The sequence below is a fragment of the Manis javanica genome, chromosome 9, assembly GCF_040802235.1.
Source record: "Manis javanica isolate MJ-LG chromosome 9, MJ_LKY, whole genome shotgun sequence".
In the NCBI taxonomy this organism is placed as follows: domain Eukaryota; kingdom Metazoa; phylum Chordata; class Mammalia; order Pholidota; family Manidae; genus Manis; species Manis javanica.
The window spans coordinates 56,328,342-56,345,663 of NC_133164.1; the positions used below are offsets into that span (position 1 = coordinate 56,328,342).

Below are 17,322 nucleotides of genomic sequence, written 5' to 3' on the forward strand. Positions count from 1 at the left end.
GGAGGATTTCCTTGCCCTATTTGCATAAACCACGTTTGGATCTGCTACTTTTCTTTTGTGATGGATTAAAAAATACTTTGATGGTGGAATGGGTTTCACCTGGTTGAAATAAGGGGTTATTCTTGCCATTTGCAGTAATAAAAAATGTGTGCTTCTTTCTAGCTGTTCTTCTGTGTATTTTTTAATTGTATGCACTGTCTCTTTCTGTTCTAATGGCTGCCCTTGGAATAGGCTGACCTCTGCTCTCCGTATGACATCCTGCAGTTGGATTTTCGTCACATTCGAAAGACTGTTGACACTCTGCTGGCACACGGGGAGAAACCCCCACAACCAACTTCTACCCTCCGCTCCAGGGACCTTATAAGCTTTTGTCTTGTCCATATTCTCTTTATAGTGCTGATCTATATCACTTACCGCTGCAATGTTCTGCCCGCATAGTGTCTGCATGTGTGTCCAAACACGCCGCTGTGTCACCCTGATCCATTCCAGGGTCCTTCCTTCATCTGAGCCTTGCCTTGCAAACTGCCATCCCTGTCATCTCTTTAGTAATCTCTTGAGTTTTGAAGCTGAACTTTTACAAATCACATTTTACAAAAGCAGACACTTTATAGAATGCAGTTCCTGTTGAATAATTTCTCTCACTTACTGAAAAGCAGTGCAGTAAAGCGTATCTATAACTCATGCTTCCTCATTCACATGGTGCTGGCAGCAGTGTTATGCAGTTCCTCTTCTCTCTCTCCCAGCGAGCTTAACTGCCCTGGGTAGAGTGCAAGAAGGTTCTAGAACAGGAGCAGAGGGGATTTAGCACATGGAAATCTTTCCTTTAAGTCAGTATTTAAGTCGAATCCTAATTCAGGACTGGGCAATTGAGCTGTACAGGGGCTGCCTTGCAGAGGAGACAGAAAACCAACATTTTTGGCTCAATTTGCTCCATAAAAATCTTAATATCACTATTGACCAAGTTGAAAAGTACCATTTGGAGAATGACTGCTTTGCTGGCCATTCAGTTGGATTACACCGTTTCCTTCAATGCGAGTTGTGAAGGAGCCGCAGGGCTGGTTGCGGCCTACTTCCACCCTGAACAAGCGAGCCCCTCTGCCGGCCTGCTTGAGGCAAAGCTATGCAGGAGGGTCCTACTGCCCTTAGAGCGCCACCTGGAGGATTTCACTTGCACACCACTTTATGTATATTTTTACAGCCTACTTGTTAGGTCTCTTCTGAGGCACTTAGAAAAGCATTTTCCAGAAGGGGTTTCTGTTTTTAAATAACATAATAGGTTGTTTTGCTTCTGTGCCACATCACATCATAACTTCAGGTTCAGATTGTGATGGATTTGACTGTATTCGCTTTCGAATAAAGCCATGAGTCATGGGACATTCTTGGTCCTGGGGCTTGGGTCACTATGGCAGAAGCCAGTAATAAGATTGCGCTTATTTTAGAAGAATGTAGTTTCTCTAATGACTTGAAATTTCCATTTAACCTTTGATTTCCAGTTTTCAGTTTTAAGATTAATGGTTTATGTATTAACTGTCCACTTCTGAAGCAAAAGTGATCAGTTTGTAATTAAAAGAAAAAACCATTAGAATATTATACATGCTGAGATATTTTTAAAAGATGTTTTTTTCTAGTAGAGAAGGCCTGCATCAACATTAAGGCAGTCTCCCCTAAGGTCAGTTTACATTTGCTTGCCAGGTAATATTTCTTAAATTGGAGAGATGATGGAGTTAACTTCATGATAAATTTCTAGTTTGCTGAGATGCAAACAGTCTTCATAGACACTATGAAGAAGATAATTTTATTTTTCTGAACATGTCCAGAGGGCCTGAGAATATGGAAAAGCTTAGATAGTTAGAAGAGTATATTTATAATGATTCTTTGTTGCTAAAACAGATCAGCTATTCTAGCAGGAAACATTCTTTACATGATAATATCTTGAGTTAACTGAGCTTTTTCCTCCTGATTTCATGGTGATTGGTGAAATACAGAGTATGAGTAAGTTATTAATTAAACCAAGTTGTATTAAGTAACCTGCAGAATGTACAGAACTGCCTTGGGTGCTATCTTGTATTCATCAGTCTGTAACACAATAAAATCCCTTTGTATGATGTCTCACAAGCAGCCTGAGCCAGAAGTTGCTTAGTAATGCATTTTGGGTGTCCAAGTATTTGTCAGCCCGCTGTTAGGGTGATCTGTGCGTGCCCTGATTGGCTCTCAGCGGTTCTACCTGGCTCTGCGGTGCAGTGGGGCTTCCCTTTAATAATCACCACTGGGTTTTTCCTCTTCTGTATGGATACCAAAAGGGAAGAAGTGAGGGGACTTACTGGTGGCCACCTGAAAGAACATTCTGTCAATAAAAACTGAGTAGAACAGTTAGATGAGATCAGATGTAATTTTCAGTGCTGACTTGGCTTGTTCTCCAGCTGCATTCATGTCTCAGTTCTTTGCACGCCCTTTGGTTACTCCTGTCGTTAGTGTTTCTGTGTACTAATGTGCTGCTCCTCTCGGAGTCTGTTGGATGGTATTTTCTCATCAAGGAGCATGGTAACTGGCGAAGAACAATTAATTTAGTCCTTTTGGCAACACTTCGAATGTTTTGCCCATTGTCAAGCTGTTCATTTCTTTCCAGAATATTAAGCCCTTCCATGTTTTTTTCCCAAGGCACCCACACATCAGCTCATATGCTAGTTTGCTGCCTGTCATTGCAGCGTGACTGGGGAGACCTGGCTGGCCTACTTGTCCTCTGAGAAGTGGTCAGGAAGTTAGTTGTGTGATTTATGTGTGCATACTAAATCTCCTTCCTCCCAAAAAAAAGGACGGTTTTTCAGTACTCTCTTCCAGTGTCTGATAAAAAGAATCACTTACTCATTTACATTTTCTTTTTGGTATAGATAGATCTATATGAAATAGAAGGTTCTCTTTCTCGAGTTTCTCCAATTGGTGGCAACTCTCCAGTGTCAGGATTTCCACAATGTATGACAATTAATTTCTATTAATTCCTTCTATTTATGGATTTGTGGTTCTATGTGGCTCACTGTTCTAGTGAAAGACATTCGTGAAATGGGGCTGATGGAAAGGGGCTTTCAGAACTCAGAAGATAACTGAGTAGGAATTTCATCCTTGAGAGTAGATAGATAAATCCTGCTGCCATTTATGTGAGTAAGAAATTAAATTTAGCACATGGTGCCTAGTGTTATCTCTCTAAAATCCATGCTGGTTCCTGTCACAAGGACAGAAGTCGTAAGACTAAGGGCATATTACCTGGACAGTAAAAGAGACGGACAACAGATTAAAACTTCAGGAACCTGCAAGTAATTTTGGATTAGTTGAAAAATATTTGAATTAATTTTATTTCAGGAGATTTTGTTTTTAAAAGGAGGCTGCAGATTTTAAAATTAGTTCACAATAAATAATCAGTTAAGTATATAGAATGTGTACTTTTTTTTTCTTCTTTAAGACTGTCAGGGTCCGGTTCCTTAGCTTTCACTGCGATTTTGTTCCTGCTTGTGTTCCTTCATTCATGCTTCAAATACTGAATGAGCAATCTTTGTGCAAAGCTCTGTGGTAGGCCTTGGGGATAAAAAGGTGACCATGACACATGACCCTGTCCTCAAAAAACTTATAATCTAGACAACTTTTTCTGTGAAGTGCCAGATAGTAAATATGTTAGGCCTTGTGGGCCATACCATCTCTGTTACGACTACTCAATTACTGTTGTGGTGTAAAAGCAGCCATAGAGGATTTGTAAATAAATGGGTGTGGCTGTGTTACAATAAGCCTTCTTGGAACTGTGATATTCGCACTGAGACCTAAAATATGTGTAGGAATAGTCAGACGGATGGGGTGTGGGTTAGGGAGGTGAGAGGAGGGCATATGGTGTGGAGAATGAAGTGTTAAGGCCTAGAAGGTAGCATGGCTGGAAAGCAGAGTATCAAATGGGAGAGGGACAAGAGATCCTCTCAGTCCGTAAAAGTGTGACATGGTCTCCACTTTATATTAGAATAAACTGGTTCTTGGAGAGCTCATGTGGCAGATCAGGAACTTGAAGCTCTTTTATGTTAAAAAATGCTGACCATTTTGTTTTAAGGTTCAATCCATTTAGTGGGAGGAATTTACATTTTAGAAACAGTTTGAACAATATGAATAACATGCTAACATAAATGACTTCATTTCAGTCTAGCAGCTGCCCTGGAGGTAGGCATGGGGCTGTTTAAGAGCATAAGAAACTATAGAAAGAGGATAGCTAGCCAGAGGCTGCTATCCGCCTGCTGTCACAGGCATTTTCTTCCAGGACAGGTGTCTGTCCCTCACTGCATGAGAAGCCAACTGAGCTACTGGCAGAGCTAATACCTTTTACTGAATTGAGGGTGCTCTGATCCCCACCTGACACTGAATTCTGTGGGAACTTGCCTCAGTAGGACTCCAAGGGTTTGGGGCCTCTTCCTGCCTCATGGGCACAGACATATACTCTCTTGTTAATCAAGGAATTTGTGGGAAGCAGCATGAAGTCTTGGGAAAAGCCCAAGTTCTAAGACTGAGATATGTTCAGATCCAAGTTCCAGTACTTACCAACTGTGCGGCTTTAACAAAGTTACTTAAACTCTCTATGTCTTAGATTTCTCATCTGTAAAACAGAGATATAATATCTACCTTACAGGGTTGTCATAAAGAAGTAACCAGTGCAGATCTGTAGCATTGGTGATGGGTATTTAGGAGGTGCCCTGGAAGTCTTACCAAGTTAGCATTTAGTCTTTATGGCTTGTTCTCCTTTGCCCTGTTTCCTGTGACTCTGAAGAAGGGTGGGTGAGGGGATGTGAGTGAACCTCATTAATGCCACTATTGGAGAAGCAACACAAAGAATGAGTTCTTCAGAGGGGATCAGAAGTATTATTTTTATGCAAGATACTACTTTATGACTGTTCTGTGCTTTGAAAGGAAACACAACAAAAGAAGCTCATGGCTATACTAGAACAGTCTGTTGCCACATTCTCAAGGATCCTCTAACAGTGAAATTTAAATTCGTTTAAAGTCAGTGTAAATATAGAGTGATTTCTGACAGTAATCAAAATTGTGTTGCCCTGGTACATAAAAGTAGATATAGCCTAATTAAATAGACTAGAAAGCCCAGAAATAACCCCTCATGTACATGGAAATGATCCTCAACAAGGGGATCAGGAACACACACTTGGGGTAGGACAGTTTCTTTCACAAAGGGTTTGGGAGAACTGGAATTCACATGCAAAAGAATAAGTTGAACCCTTATACCATATTCAAAAATTTAATCAAATGGATTGAAGACCTACATGTCAATCTACAAACCATGGAACTTTAACAAAAAGTAGCGGAAGTTTCAAGATATTAGAGTTGGCAATGATTTCCTAGATATGACACTAAAATCACAACTAACAAAAGCCAAAATAGACAAATGATACTAAATCAATGGAAAACTGTGCATGAAAGGACACAAGTGACAGAGTAAAAGGGAAATCTATAGGATGGGAGAAAATATTTTAAAAAGAAGAAAAACATATGTAGGGTAGTTTCTGCTTCTGCTCCTTCTGATGCCAGCTTCTAGCTCACTTCAGGGTTCCCTTCTCTCACCACATGGGATATGCAGTGACAGGACTAGTGCAATGGAGAGTGACCTTCTTGTTGTCCTCGCTGCCCTCCCCATTTCTGGCAGGCTGCCCTTGCTTACCCTGTCAGTCAGTACTTCAGAGCAGTCTTCACCACAGACCTGTGATAAAAGAACAGTCTTCTTTGGTCCCTCCATCCCCATCAGAGTTCTCTAGGTTTCTTCGGGGGGTCTGAGTAAAAGGAGAAGCCGGGAAGGTTGTGCAGAGGACCTTTTTATGTTGGCTCTTTACACCTCGTCACCAACTGTAAGAGTGGAAGGGAGAATCTTGGCCTCTGCACCTGATTTAGGAGTGAGGAGACCGGAAAGGTCAGAAATCGGCTGCTTGGAAAAACAAAGGTCTGGGAGACAAGATTCTCTAAACTAACTCAGTCGGTGACCTCTCCACAAAGTCCTGCTAGCGGGAGGCAGAGGCCTCAGTGCCTAGCGCCCTCCTGTCCCTGTCTCTGTGGAGCCCTCAGCCCTTCCCAATCATGAGCTCTGTCTTCCAACCTCTGTGGACCCTTGGAGCCACCTCTCATCAGTGGGACCAGGGCAGTCATCATGGACTCTTTAAATTCACATCTCAGCAGGACTCAGGATAGGGCGTCTAGTCCCATAAAGCCATGTTGCACCCTGAGATTAGGCCCTGTGGAAATATTGCTACTAGATCAGGAACATTTGGGATGGAACATAAGTAAACACTGAGGTCAAGAAGCAAAATGTCTTGTTTTTAAATTTCTATTTGTATTCTTTGCCCAGTGCTCTCCTACTCTTGATCTACTGTTTTCTCACTGGCTTGTGGAGCTTATGTATCATAACATCCTTTGTAATTTGATGCAAAAATATTTAGTTTGTTGTTTATATTTTAATTAATTTGGGTTTTTTGACATGCAGAAGCTTTAAACGTTAAGGCAATCAATTGTTTCTATCTTTCCCTTTGTAATTTCTTTAATATTACTTTTTTGGCTTAGAAAATTTTTCCTCAACCCTTTACAGAAAATACTAAATATTCATCTATATTTTCTTAGGAGAGGTATTTGGATTTTGTTTTTTTAACAGTTAATTCTTTAATTAATTCAGTTAAATCTTAAACTGATTTTAGCTTATGGTATATAGTGAAGATTTTATTTTTTCCCTAAGTAATGCCTTGCACCAACTTAATCATAATTAGTGACCTTTTATACTTTCCTACCAAGCTGGATGACTTGGATGCTGTGGGAGTCATAAGTGTGAAGACACCGTGTTTCTGCCCCTGTGGAACCAGCGTTAGCAGTAAAACACCTTATTCCGGTGGTTTCACAAGCCTGTGGTAGAGGGGTCAGGAAAGGATGCACCCTGACATCTGGCTGTGGCGTAAGGAGGAAGCACCACCCATCCTGGCCTAGTGCATGGCTCATGACTCACCTTTCTCATGGTGAAGTTGGATGCCAAGTTGGCAAAGCAACATGAACTTACATGCCCACCTAATATGTCATTGAAAAGCTAGTCCCATTCTGATACATGGGAGACACATGAAATAATGGTTAAAATGGTGCTTTACAGAACCAGTTGTCTTCTGCTGGTTAACATGTGGCCATTTCTTAAGGCCTAGAGCCAGAGTCTGAGATATTCTGAATTTACCACAATTGAGGAAGGAGGAGGGATGGGGAGTGATAAGATGGTTGAGAGATTTGTATGAAGACTGATGTTTTTAGGCAGGGGAACAACTCACCGGAGGTGTCAAGGTGTGTCCTTCGAAGATCTTTAAGGGCAGAATGCCTCTGTCTGTGGTAATGTGTGGAGTCCTGCACTGGAGCAGCAGGAAGATCCAGTTCCTTAAGCAGGAGTCACATGAAGGGAAGAACTGTCTGGACTCCACCTGCTTCATGTTAAATACTGTGCCCACCACCTAGGGCACAGTGCAGGTCTTATTTAATCCATACTTAAAAACAGTGGTCCCTGGGCTGTGGAAAATATACCCACACCATCAACGGGTAGATGAGAGGGAGGGGGTGTTCACTGCAGAGTCTTTTCCCAGCCAAGGAGAAACACTTTGCAAGGAGATTCCCCTCATTCCCAGAGCCAAATGACAAAGGTGTAAAATTACTCCCTTGTGTTCTTTTGTAAACTGGTTGAGCACGAAAGGTTCTCCACACAAGAAGTGATGTGCGTTGATTGTTTTCCTCGAGTCATAGGTGCTGGACATTGCCCAAGAGCAAAAATGCAATATAAGAAAGTAACAGGACCTCTGCTTTAAGAAAGGGTCTTGAAAGAGAGGCTATTGAAGGCTGTGGTTAAAATTACTTATTTATAAGGCTGTTCTTAAACCATGAAGAAAGGATACTAGTCCACCACTTGCCTCTATTCCAGAGATCACAGGGAACAAAATCAAGGTTTTTTTTGTTTTTTTTTGAGAGGGCATCTCTCATATTTATTGATCATATGGTTGTTAACAACAATAAAATTCTGTATTGGGGTCTCAATGCACAATCATTGATCAACCCCAAGCCTAATTCTCAACAGTCTCCAATCTTCTGAAGCATACTGAACAAGTTTTTACATGGTGAACAAGTTCTGACATAGTGAATAAGTTCTTACATGGTGAACAGTGCAAGGGCACTCATCACATTAACTTTCGGTTTTGATCACGCATCATGAACTATAAACAATCAGGTCAATTATGATTATTCGTTTGATTTTTATACTTGATTTATATGTGAATCCCACATTTATCCCTTATTATTATTATTATTATTTTTTTAATAAAATGCTGAAGTGGTAGGTAGATGCAAGATAAAGGTAGAAAACATAGTTTAGTGCTGTAAGAGGGCAAATGTAGATGATCAGGTGTGTGCCTATAGACTAAATATTAATCCAAGCTAGACAAGGGCAACAAAACATCCACGGATGCAGAAGATTTCTCTTAAAACAGGGGGGTGGTGTTCTAAGCCTCACCTCTATTGATCCCCAATTTCTCACCTAATGGCCCCCCTACGACTGTGCCTGTCTTAGGTTGTTCCTCCCTTCAGGAATCTTACTCGTCTCTGGCTAGCCAGTCATCTTCCGGGGCCATACAGGGAAATGCAAAGTTGGTAAGTGAAAGAGAAGCCATATTGTTTGAAAAGGTTAACTTTTTACTTCTTTGCAGATTTATGCCCTGTGGCTTCTATGCCCAGCACTTGTCTTGGGTATCTTTACCACTTGGAGGAATTATGATACTCAGTAAATTCGATATGAGGCACGAATTCTATTTAAGGGTTGTAATTAGGAAGGAAGAAGAAAAGCTATAGAGGTAGTAGATGGAAGAAAACATGGGAAGATTGATTATTTCTTTGACATATCTTCTTGTAGAGTAACTTAAGCATATATAGGTTTTAAACTACTTATTAAATTGCACACACACATTAACATAATAGGAATACAGTTACATAACCAAAGCAGATCTATAATTACCAGCCATCTCCAGTGAAACCAAGAAAACCAGTTAGGCACCCAGGGCATTTGTGAAAATTTGTCTATGATATAATGGATATTGTCCAACTGTACTTCAAGAGTCTGAGAGAAATCAGACAAATTAAAACAACCCATTCCTGGGAACTGCTTTTTTTTTTAAGAGAAAGGAATATTATCAGAAAAATGTACTTCCATAGCTGATCATCTGACACCCTTTGAAAGATCAAAATTAAGGATAAGTAAAGCATGCATTAATCGTTGATTTGCAGTTAGTTTTATCCTACCAGGGAGTAATCCCCCTTTTCTTTCTCTTTTTTTTTTGTTATCATTAATCTACAATTACATGAAGAATATTATGTTTACTAGGCTCTCCCCTATACCAAGTGTCCCCCACAAACCCCATTATAGTCACTGTCCATCAGCATAGCAAAATGTTGTAGAATCACTACTTGTCTTCTCTGTGTTGCACAGCCCTCCCCTTCTCCCCCCCCATTATGCATGCTAATCATAATACCCCCTTTCTTCTTCCCCCCCTTATCCCTCCCTACCCACCCATGCTCCCCACTCCCTTTCCCTTTGGTAACTGTTATTCCCTTGTTGGGTTCTGTGATTCTGCTGCTGTTTTGTTTCTTCAGTTTTTCCTTTATTCTAATACTCCACAGATGAGTGGAATCATTTGGTATTTGTCTTTCTCTGCTTGGCTTATTTCACTGAGCGTAATACCCTCTAGCTCCATCCATGTTGTTGCAAATGGTAGGATTTGTTTTCTTCTTATGGCTGAATAATATTCCATTGTGTATATGTACCACATCTTCTTTATCCATTCATCTATTGATGGACACTTAGGTTGCTTCCAATTCTTGGCTATTGTAAATAGTGCTGTGATAAACATAGGGGTGCATCTGTCTTTTTCAAACTTGAGTGCTGCATTCTTGGGTAAATTCCTAGGAGTGGAATTCCTGGGTCAAATGGTAAGTCTATTTTCAGCATTTTGAGGAACCTCCATACTGCTTTCCACAGTGGTTAAAACTAATTTACATTCCCACCAGCAGTGTAGGAGGGTTCCCCTTTCTCCACAACCTCACTAACATTTGTTGTTGTTTGTCTTTTGGATGGTAGCCATCCTTACTGGTGTGAGGTGATACCTCATTGTGGTTTTAATTTGCATTTCTCTGATAATTAGCGATGTGGAGCATCTTTTCATGTGTCTGTTGGCCATCTGTATTTCTTTTTTGGAGAACTGTCTGTTCAGTCCCTCTGCCCATTTTTTAATTGGATTATTTGTTTTTTGTTTGTTCAGGTGGGTGAACTCTTTATATATTTTGGATGTCAAGCCTTTATCGGATCTGTCATTTACAAATATATTCTCCCATACTGTAGGGTACCTTTTTGTTCTATTGATGGTGTCTTTTCCTGTACAGAAGCTTTTCAGCTTAATATAGTACCACTTGTTCATTTTGCTGTTGTTTTCCTTGCCCGGGGAGATATGTTCAAGAAGAGGTCACACATGTTTATGTCTTAAGAGATTTTTGCCTATGTTTTTTTCTAAGAGTTTTATGGTTTTGTAACTTACATTCAGGTCTTTGATCCATTTTGAATTTACTTTTGTGTATGGGGTTAGACAGTGGTCCAGTTTCATTCTCCTACATGTAGCTGTCCAGTTTTGCCAGTACCATCTGTTGAACAGACTGTCATTTCCCCATTGTATGTCCATGGCTCCCTTATCAAATATTAGTTGACCATATATGTTTGGGTTAATGTCTGGAGTCTCTAATCTGTTCCACTGGTCTGTGGCTCTGCTCTTGTGCCAGTACCAAATTGTCTTGATTACTATGGCTTTGTAGTAGAACTTGAAGTTGGGGAGTGAGATCCCCCCTACTTTATTCTTCTTTCTCAGGATTGCTTTGGCTATTCAGGGTCTTTGGTGTTTCCATATGAATTTTTCAACTATTTGTTCCAGTTTGTTGAAGAATGTTGCTGGTAATTTGATAGGGATTGCATCAAATCTGTATATTGCTTTGGGCAGGATGGCCATTTTGACGATATTAATTCTTCCTAGCCACGAGCATGGGATGAGTTTCCATTTGTGAGTGTCCCCTTTAATTTCTCTTAAGAGTGACTTGTAGATTTCAGGGTATAGGTCTTTCACTTCTTTGGTTAGGTTTATTCCTAGGTATTTTATTCTTTTTGATGCAATTGTGAATGGAGTTGTTTTCCTGATTTCTCTTTCTATTGGTTCATTGTTAATGTATAGGAAAGCCACAGATTTCTGTGTGTTAATTTTGTATCCTGCAACTTTGCTGAATTCCAGTATCAGTTCTAGTAGTTTTGGAGTGGAGTCTTTAGGTTTTTTTATGTACAATATCATGTCATCTGCAAATAGTGACAGTTTAACTTCTTCTTTACCAATCTGGATTCCTTCTATTTCTTTGTTTTGTCTGATTGCCGTGGCTAGGACCTCCAGTACTATGTTAAATAACAATGGGGAGAGTGGGCATCCCTGTCCTGTTCCCGATCTCAGAGGAAAAGCTTTCAGCTTCTCGCTGTTCAGTGAAATGCTGGCTGTGGGTTTATCATATATGGCCTTTATTATGTTGAGGTACTTGCCCTCTATTCCCATTTTGCTGATAGTTTTTATCGTGAATGGATGTTGAATTTTGTCAAATGCTTTTTCAGCATCTATGGAGATGATCATGTGGTTTTTGTCTTTCTTTTTGTTGATGTGGTGAATGATGTTGATGGATTTTCGAATGTTGTACCATCCTTGCATTCCTGGGATGAATCCCACTTGGTCATGGTGTGCGATCCTTTTGATATACTGTTGAATTCAGTTTGCTAATATTTTATTGAGTATTTTTGCATCTACATTCATCAGGAATATTGGTCTGTAATTTTCTTTTTTGGTGCGGTCTTTGCCTGGTTTTGGTATTAGGGTGATGTTGGCTTCATAGAATGAGTTTGGGAGTATTCCCTCCTCTTCTGTTTTTTGGAAAACTTTAACGAGAATGGGTATTATGTCTTCTCTGTGTGTCTGATAAAATTCCGAGGTAAATCCGTTGTGCCTGGGGGTTTTGTTCTTGGGTAGATTTTTGATTACCATTTCAATTTCTTTGCTCGTAATTGGTTTGTTTAACTTTTGTGTTTCTTCCTTGGTCAGTCTTGGAAGGTTGTATTTTTCTAGGAAGTTGTCCATTTCTTCTACTTTTTCCAGCTTGTTGGCATATAGGTTTTCATAGTAGTCTTTAATAATTCTTTGTATTTCTGTAGAGTCTGTCATGATTTTTCCTTTCTCATTTCTGATACTGTTGATTTTTGTTGATTCTCTTTTTCTCTTAATAAGTTTGGCTAGAGGCTTATCTATTTTGTTTATTTTCTCAAAGAACCAGCTCTTGGTTTCGTTGATTTTTGCTATTGTTTTATTCTTCTCAATTTTGTTCATTTATTCTCTGATCTTTATTATGTCCCTCCTTCTGCTGACTGTAGGCCCTCATTTGTTCTTCTTTTTCCAGTTTTGATAATTGTGATGTTAGATTATTCATTTGGGATTGTTCTTCCTTCTTCAAGTGTGCCTGGATCACTATATACTTTCCTCTTAAGACTGCTCTCGCTGCGTCCCACAGAAGTTGGGGCTTTGTATTGTTGTTGTCATTTGTTTCCATATATTCCTTGATCTCTATTTTAATTTTTTCATTGATCCATTGATTATTTAGGAGCATGTTGTTAAGCCTCCATGTGTTTGTGAGCCTTTTTGTTTTCTTTGTAGAATTTATTTCTAGTTTTATACCTTTGTGGTCTGAAAAGTTGGTTGGTAGAATTTCAGTATTTTGGAATTTACTGAGGCTCTTTTTGTGAGCTAGTATGTGGTCTATTCTGGAGAATGTTCCATGTGCACTTGAGAAGAATGTATATCCTGTTGCTTTTGGAATGTAGAGTTTTATAGATGTCTATTAGGTCCATCTGTTCTAGTGTGTTGTTCAGTGCCTCCGTGTCCTTACTTATTTTCTGCCCAGTGGATCTATCCTTTGCGGTGAGTGGCATGTTGAAGTCTCCTAAAATGAATGCATTGCAGTCTATTTCCCCCTTTAGTTCTGTTAGTATTTGTTTCACATATGCTGGTGCTCCTGTGTTGGGTGCATATATATTTAGAGTGGTTATATCCTCTTGTTGGACTGAGACCTTTATCATTATGTAATGTCCTTCTTTATCTCTTGTTCCTTTCTTTGTTTTGAAGTCTATTTTTTCTTATATTAGTACTGCAACCCCTACTTTCTTCTCTCTGTTGTTTGCCTGAAATATGTTTTTCCATCCTTTGACTTTTAGTCTGTGCATGTCTTTGGGTTTGAGGTGAGTTTCTTGTAAGCCGCATATAGATGGATCTTGCTTTTTTATCCATTCTATTACTCTGTGTCTTTTGATTGGTGCATTAAGTCCATTTACATTAGGGTGACTATTGAAAAATATGTACTTATTGCCATTGTAGGGTTTAGATTCGTGGTTACCAAAGGTTCAAGGTTAGCCTCTTTAGTGTCTTACTGCCTAACTTAGCTCGCTTATTGAGCTGTTATATACACTGTCTGGAGATTCTTTTCTTCTCTCCCTTCTTATTCCTCCTCCTCCTTTCTTTATATGTTGGTTGTTTTATTCTGTGCTCTTTCATGTTTCCTTTAACTGCTATTAGTGGGTAGTTGATTTTATTTTTTTGCCTTTAGTTAGTATTTGGTTGGTCTGCTTTCTTTGCTATGATTTTATTTTTTCTGGTGACATCTGTTTTGTTTTAGGAGTTCTCCCGTCTAGAACAGTCCCTCTAAATACCCTGTAGAGGTGGTTTGTGGGAGGCAAATTCCGTCAACTTTTGCTTGTCTGGGAGTTGTTTAATCCCTCCATCATATTTAAATGATGATCGTGCTGGATACACTATCCTTGGTTCAAGGCCCTTCTGTTTCATTGCATTAAGTATATCATGCCATTCTCTTCTGGCCTGTAAGGTTTCTGTCAAGAAGTCTGATGATAGCCTGATTGGTTTTCATTTATAGGTGACCTTTTTCTCTCTAGCTGCCTTTAAAACTCTTTCCTTGTCCTTGATCTTTGCCATTTTAATTATTATGTGTCTTGGTGTTGTCCTCCTTGGGTCCTTTCTGTTGTGAGTTCTGTGTATTTCCATGGTCTGTTCGATTATTTCCTCCCCCAGTTTGGGGAAGTTTTCAGCAAATTATTTCTTCAAAGACACTTTCTATCCCTTTTTCTCTCTCTTCTTCTTCTGGTACCCTTATAATACGGATATTGTTCCTTTTGGATTGGTCAGACAGTTCTCTTAATATTGTTTCATTCCTGGAGATCCTTTTATCTCTCTCTATGTCAGCTTCCTTGCGTTCCTGTTCTCTAGTTTCTATTCCATCAATGGCCTCTTGCATCTTATCCATTCTGCTCATAAATCCTTCCAGAGTTTGTTTCATTTCTGTAATCTCTTTCCAGGCATCTGTAATCTCCCGCCGGACTTCATCCCTTAGCTCTTTTATATTTCTCTGCATCTCTGTCAGCATGTTTATGATTTTTATTTTGAATTCTTTTTCAGGAAGACTGGTTAGGTCTGTCTCCTTCTCTGGTGTTGTCTCTTTGATCTTTGTCTGCCTGTAATTTTGCCTTTTCATGGTGATAGAGATAGTTTGCAGAGCTGGCACAAGTGATGGCTGGAAGAAATTCCCTTCTTGTTGGTTTGTGGCCTTCCTTTCCTGGGAGAGTAGCGACCTCTTGTGGCTTGTGCTGGGCAGCTGCATGAAGAAAGTGCTTCTGATTCTTGCCCAGCTGCTATGGAGCTTATATCCGCTGTTGTTGTAGGCGTAGCCTGTCTCGGGCTGCTGCTACGATGTGGTGCAGCCAAGTTGGATGGGGATCAGCAGGGAGGCTATTTATCTCCGTGAGGGGCCTCTGCGCTCCCTGCTGCCCAGGGGGTTAGAGTGCCCAGAGATCCCCAGATTCCCTGGTGCTGTACTAAGTGTCCCAGGACATTTCCATCTGGTTTTTGGGTCCCTGTCCCTTTAAGACTTCCAAAAAGCACTCACAATAAATAAATAAGTAAGTAAGTAAGTAAGTAAATAAATAAATAAATAAATAATGATAAAAAAAAGCCACTCGCTTTTCTTTGTTCCCGGGCGCCGGCCTCTGGGACCTGCTTACAGGTCTTGCTGTCCTGTTTCCCTAGTATCCAGGACCCTACGCATGCACTGTGTCTGTGATGGGGCTGGGTGTTTAGCAGTCCTGGGCTCCCTCTCCCTCCCTTGTCTGACTCCTCTCCTCCCGCTGGGAGCTGGGCGGAGGGGCGCTCGGGTCCCGCCAATCCAGGGCTTGTATCTTACCCCCTTCATACGGCGCTGGGTTCTCGCAGGTGTGGATGTGGTCTGGATGTTGTCCTGTGTCCTCTGGTCTCTATCCTAGGAAGAGTTGTCTTTGTTATATTTTCATAAATATATGTGGTTTTGGGAGGAGATTTCCGCTGCTCTACTCACGCTGCCGTCTTGGCTCCACCCCAAAATCAAGGTTTTATGGTCAGAAGAACATGTGTGGTCTGTATAAGTGAGTTTTTTAGTTCCTTTAAAATGTTTGAGGGTCTGTTTGCAATGGTGCTTTATAACAATGTAAACTAATACGTTCTTGGTGTGTGGTTTCAAACTGACTCTGTAGCTCAAGTATTTAGTGTAAATGTTTTTTAAATGTTTAGATCTATTTCAGATTTCAAGGTGACTCGAGGCCTTTCTGGGATAACCCTCACTTGTGAAAAGGTCATCATTTTCTCTGCAAATATGGGAAAGGTTTTTGCAGTCAGATGGGAGCAAGAGAGGGAGCACAATATGAGGTGACCAGACAGGCATATGGCAGAGCTCAATTTAACTCCCGTCGTGTTGCAAGATTTTATGATTATGCTCTGGTCATCTAAACATTGATGTTTTGTTCTTCTTTTTAGGAAAAACTATGTCTACCCCATCACATCCTTGAAGAGAAAGGCCTGGTCAAAGTGGGCATCACCGTTCAAGCATTACTAGACGTAACTGTAACAAAGGCTCTATTCACCTGAAACCAACTCCCCTCCTTTGGGTCGGTTCAGACTCCTCTCCCATCAGAGATCCTGAACTCTGTTCTCGGCACCTCTTCCCCTAGCTTCCCACTCACTGCCTGTCAGTTTCCCAACTCTAGTTGCATTGAAGGGAGGATATAAGGGAAGACTTTTTCTCTCTCAGAACTGACCTCCAAAGTTAAGACGTGACAGGTATTTATCTTAAGACCAGTGAGGGAGCTGGTTACAAAGAACTGAGCAGCACATCAATGCCTTCTACCACCTCCTGCATTCCTTCCACACTCACCCACTGCCATTACAAAAATACCAAGCACAACTGTTCTGCGGCAAGATACATTTGTTTTATTAAAACCAAACTCATGTATTTAGTGGGGGTAGGGGGACTCAATCAGGTTTTTCACCACCAAATTTTTCAAGACGTTTCTTGAGACCATTGCCTTTAAAAAAAAACTATTTTCGACACACAAAATATTTATATAAATATTATTTATTAGTGAGTTGTTATTCATCCTTTGGATGCAAATTGTAAATTAGGAAACTATTTTATTACTGCTTTTTTGTGGTTAAACACTTTATTTTAGTATTATAAATATTGAGTTATTTTCTATCCTCTTTGGTGTGCAGTAGTTCTAGGTCTCAGTAATCATGTTTTCTGATATGTATAACTCAGAAAAACTGTTAAAAACAGGTGCTTTGTGACAAGAATTGTTTTCTGGGGAGGCATTATTATACACCTTGGTTTATGGAACATTGGTCTTATTTATATTTCTGCATTCCATCCAGTTTGCTACATTCCAGCAGCCCTGTTGTCCCCTGCTCTGATGAACTGACTGAAATCAAAAGAGCACCCCAAAGTTATTTGTAAATAGCTGTGATGGGAAAAAAAACATATTAAACTTGAAGATAAAAATGTGAAGTTATTTTTTGGATTCAGACTTATTTTGCTATGTGCAAAACATTCATGTTTTAACACGAAGTAGTAAGTGTTAGCATCATGTCTTGAAGTATAATTTTGCATGGTATCTTGGGTAATTAAAGAAAGTCTAGCACCAAAGGTAAATAGTGAGGAAATAGTATAGGAAAGTGGAGATGATTAAAAGGTTATTGTTCAACCGAAAAGATTTTTAAGGACAGCTTCAACTGAGTGATCAAGAATTACATAAGGCACTTAGGACCTAGATCAGGAACAGTATTTCTTATAGCTTGC

The 17,322-nt window shown here is 40.0% G+C and overlaps 1 protein-coding gene across 7 annotated transcripts in view; it reads left to right on the forward strand.

The window, feature by feature from the left end:
* The window catches only part of LRCH1 (leucine rich repeats and calponin homology domain containing 1), a 197,901-nt gene extending 180,870 nt beyond the window's left edge, over positions 1 to 17,031 (forward strand). For 5 of the 7 annotated variants that reach the window (XM_037001971.2, XM_037001973.2, XM_073212642.1 and 2 more), the window contains one exon: positions 232 to 15,998. In XM_037001971.2, the coding sequence (XP_036857866.2) occupies positions 232 to 438 (207 nt within the window). In that variant the 3' untranslated portion in view covers positions 439 to 15,998. The other 2 variants (XM_037001972.2, XM_037001974.2) reach the window with 1 other exon arrangement.
* Positions 17,032 to 17,322: the final 291 nt, after the last annotated feature.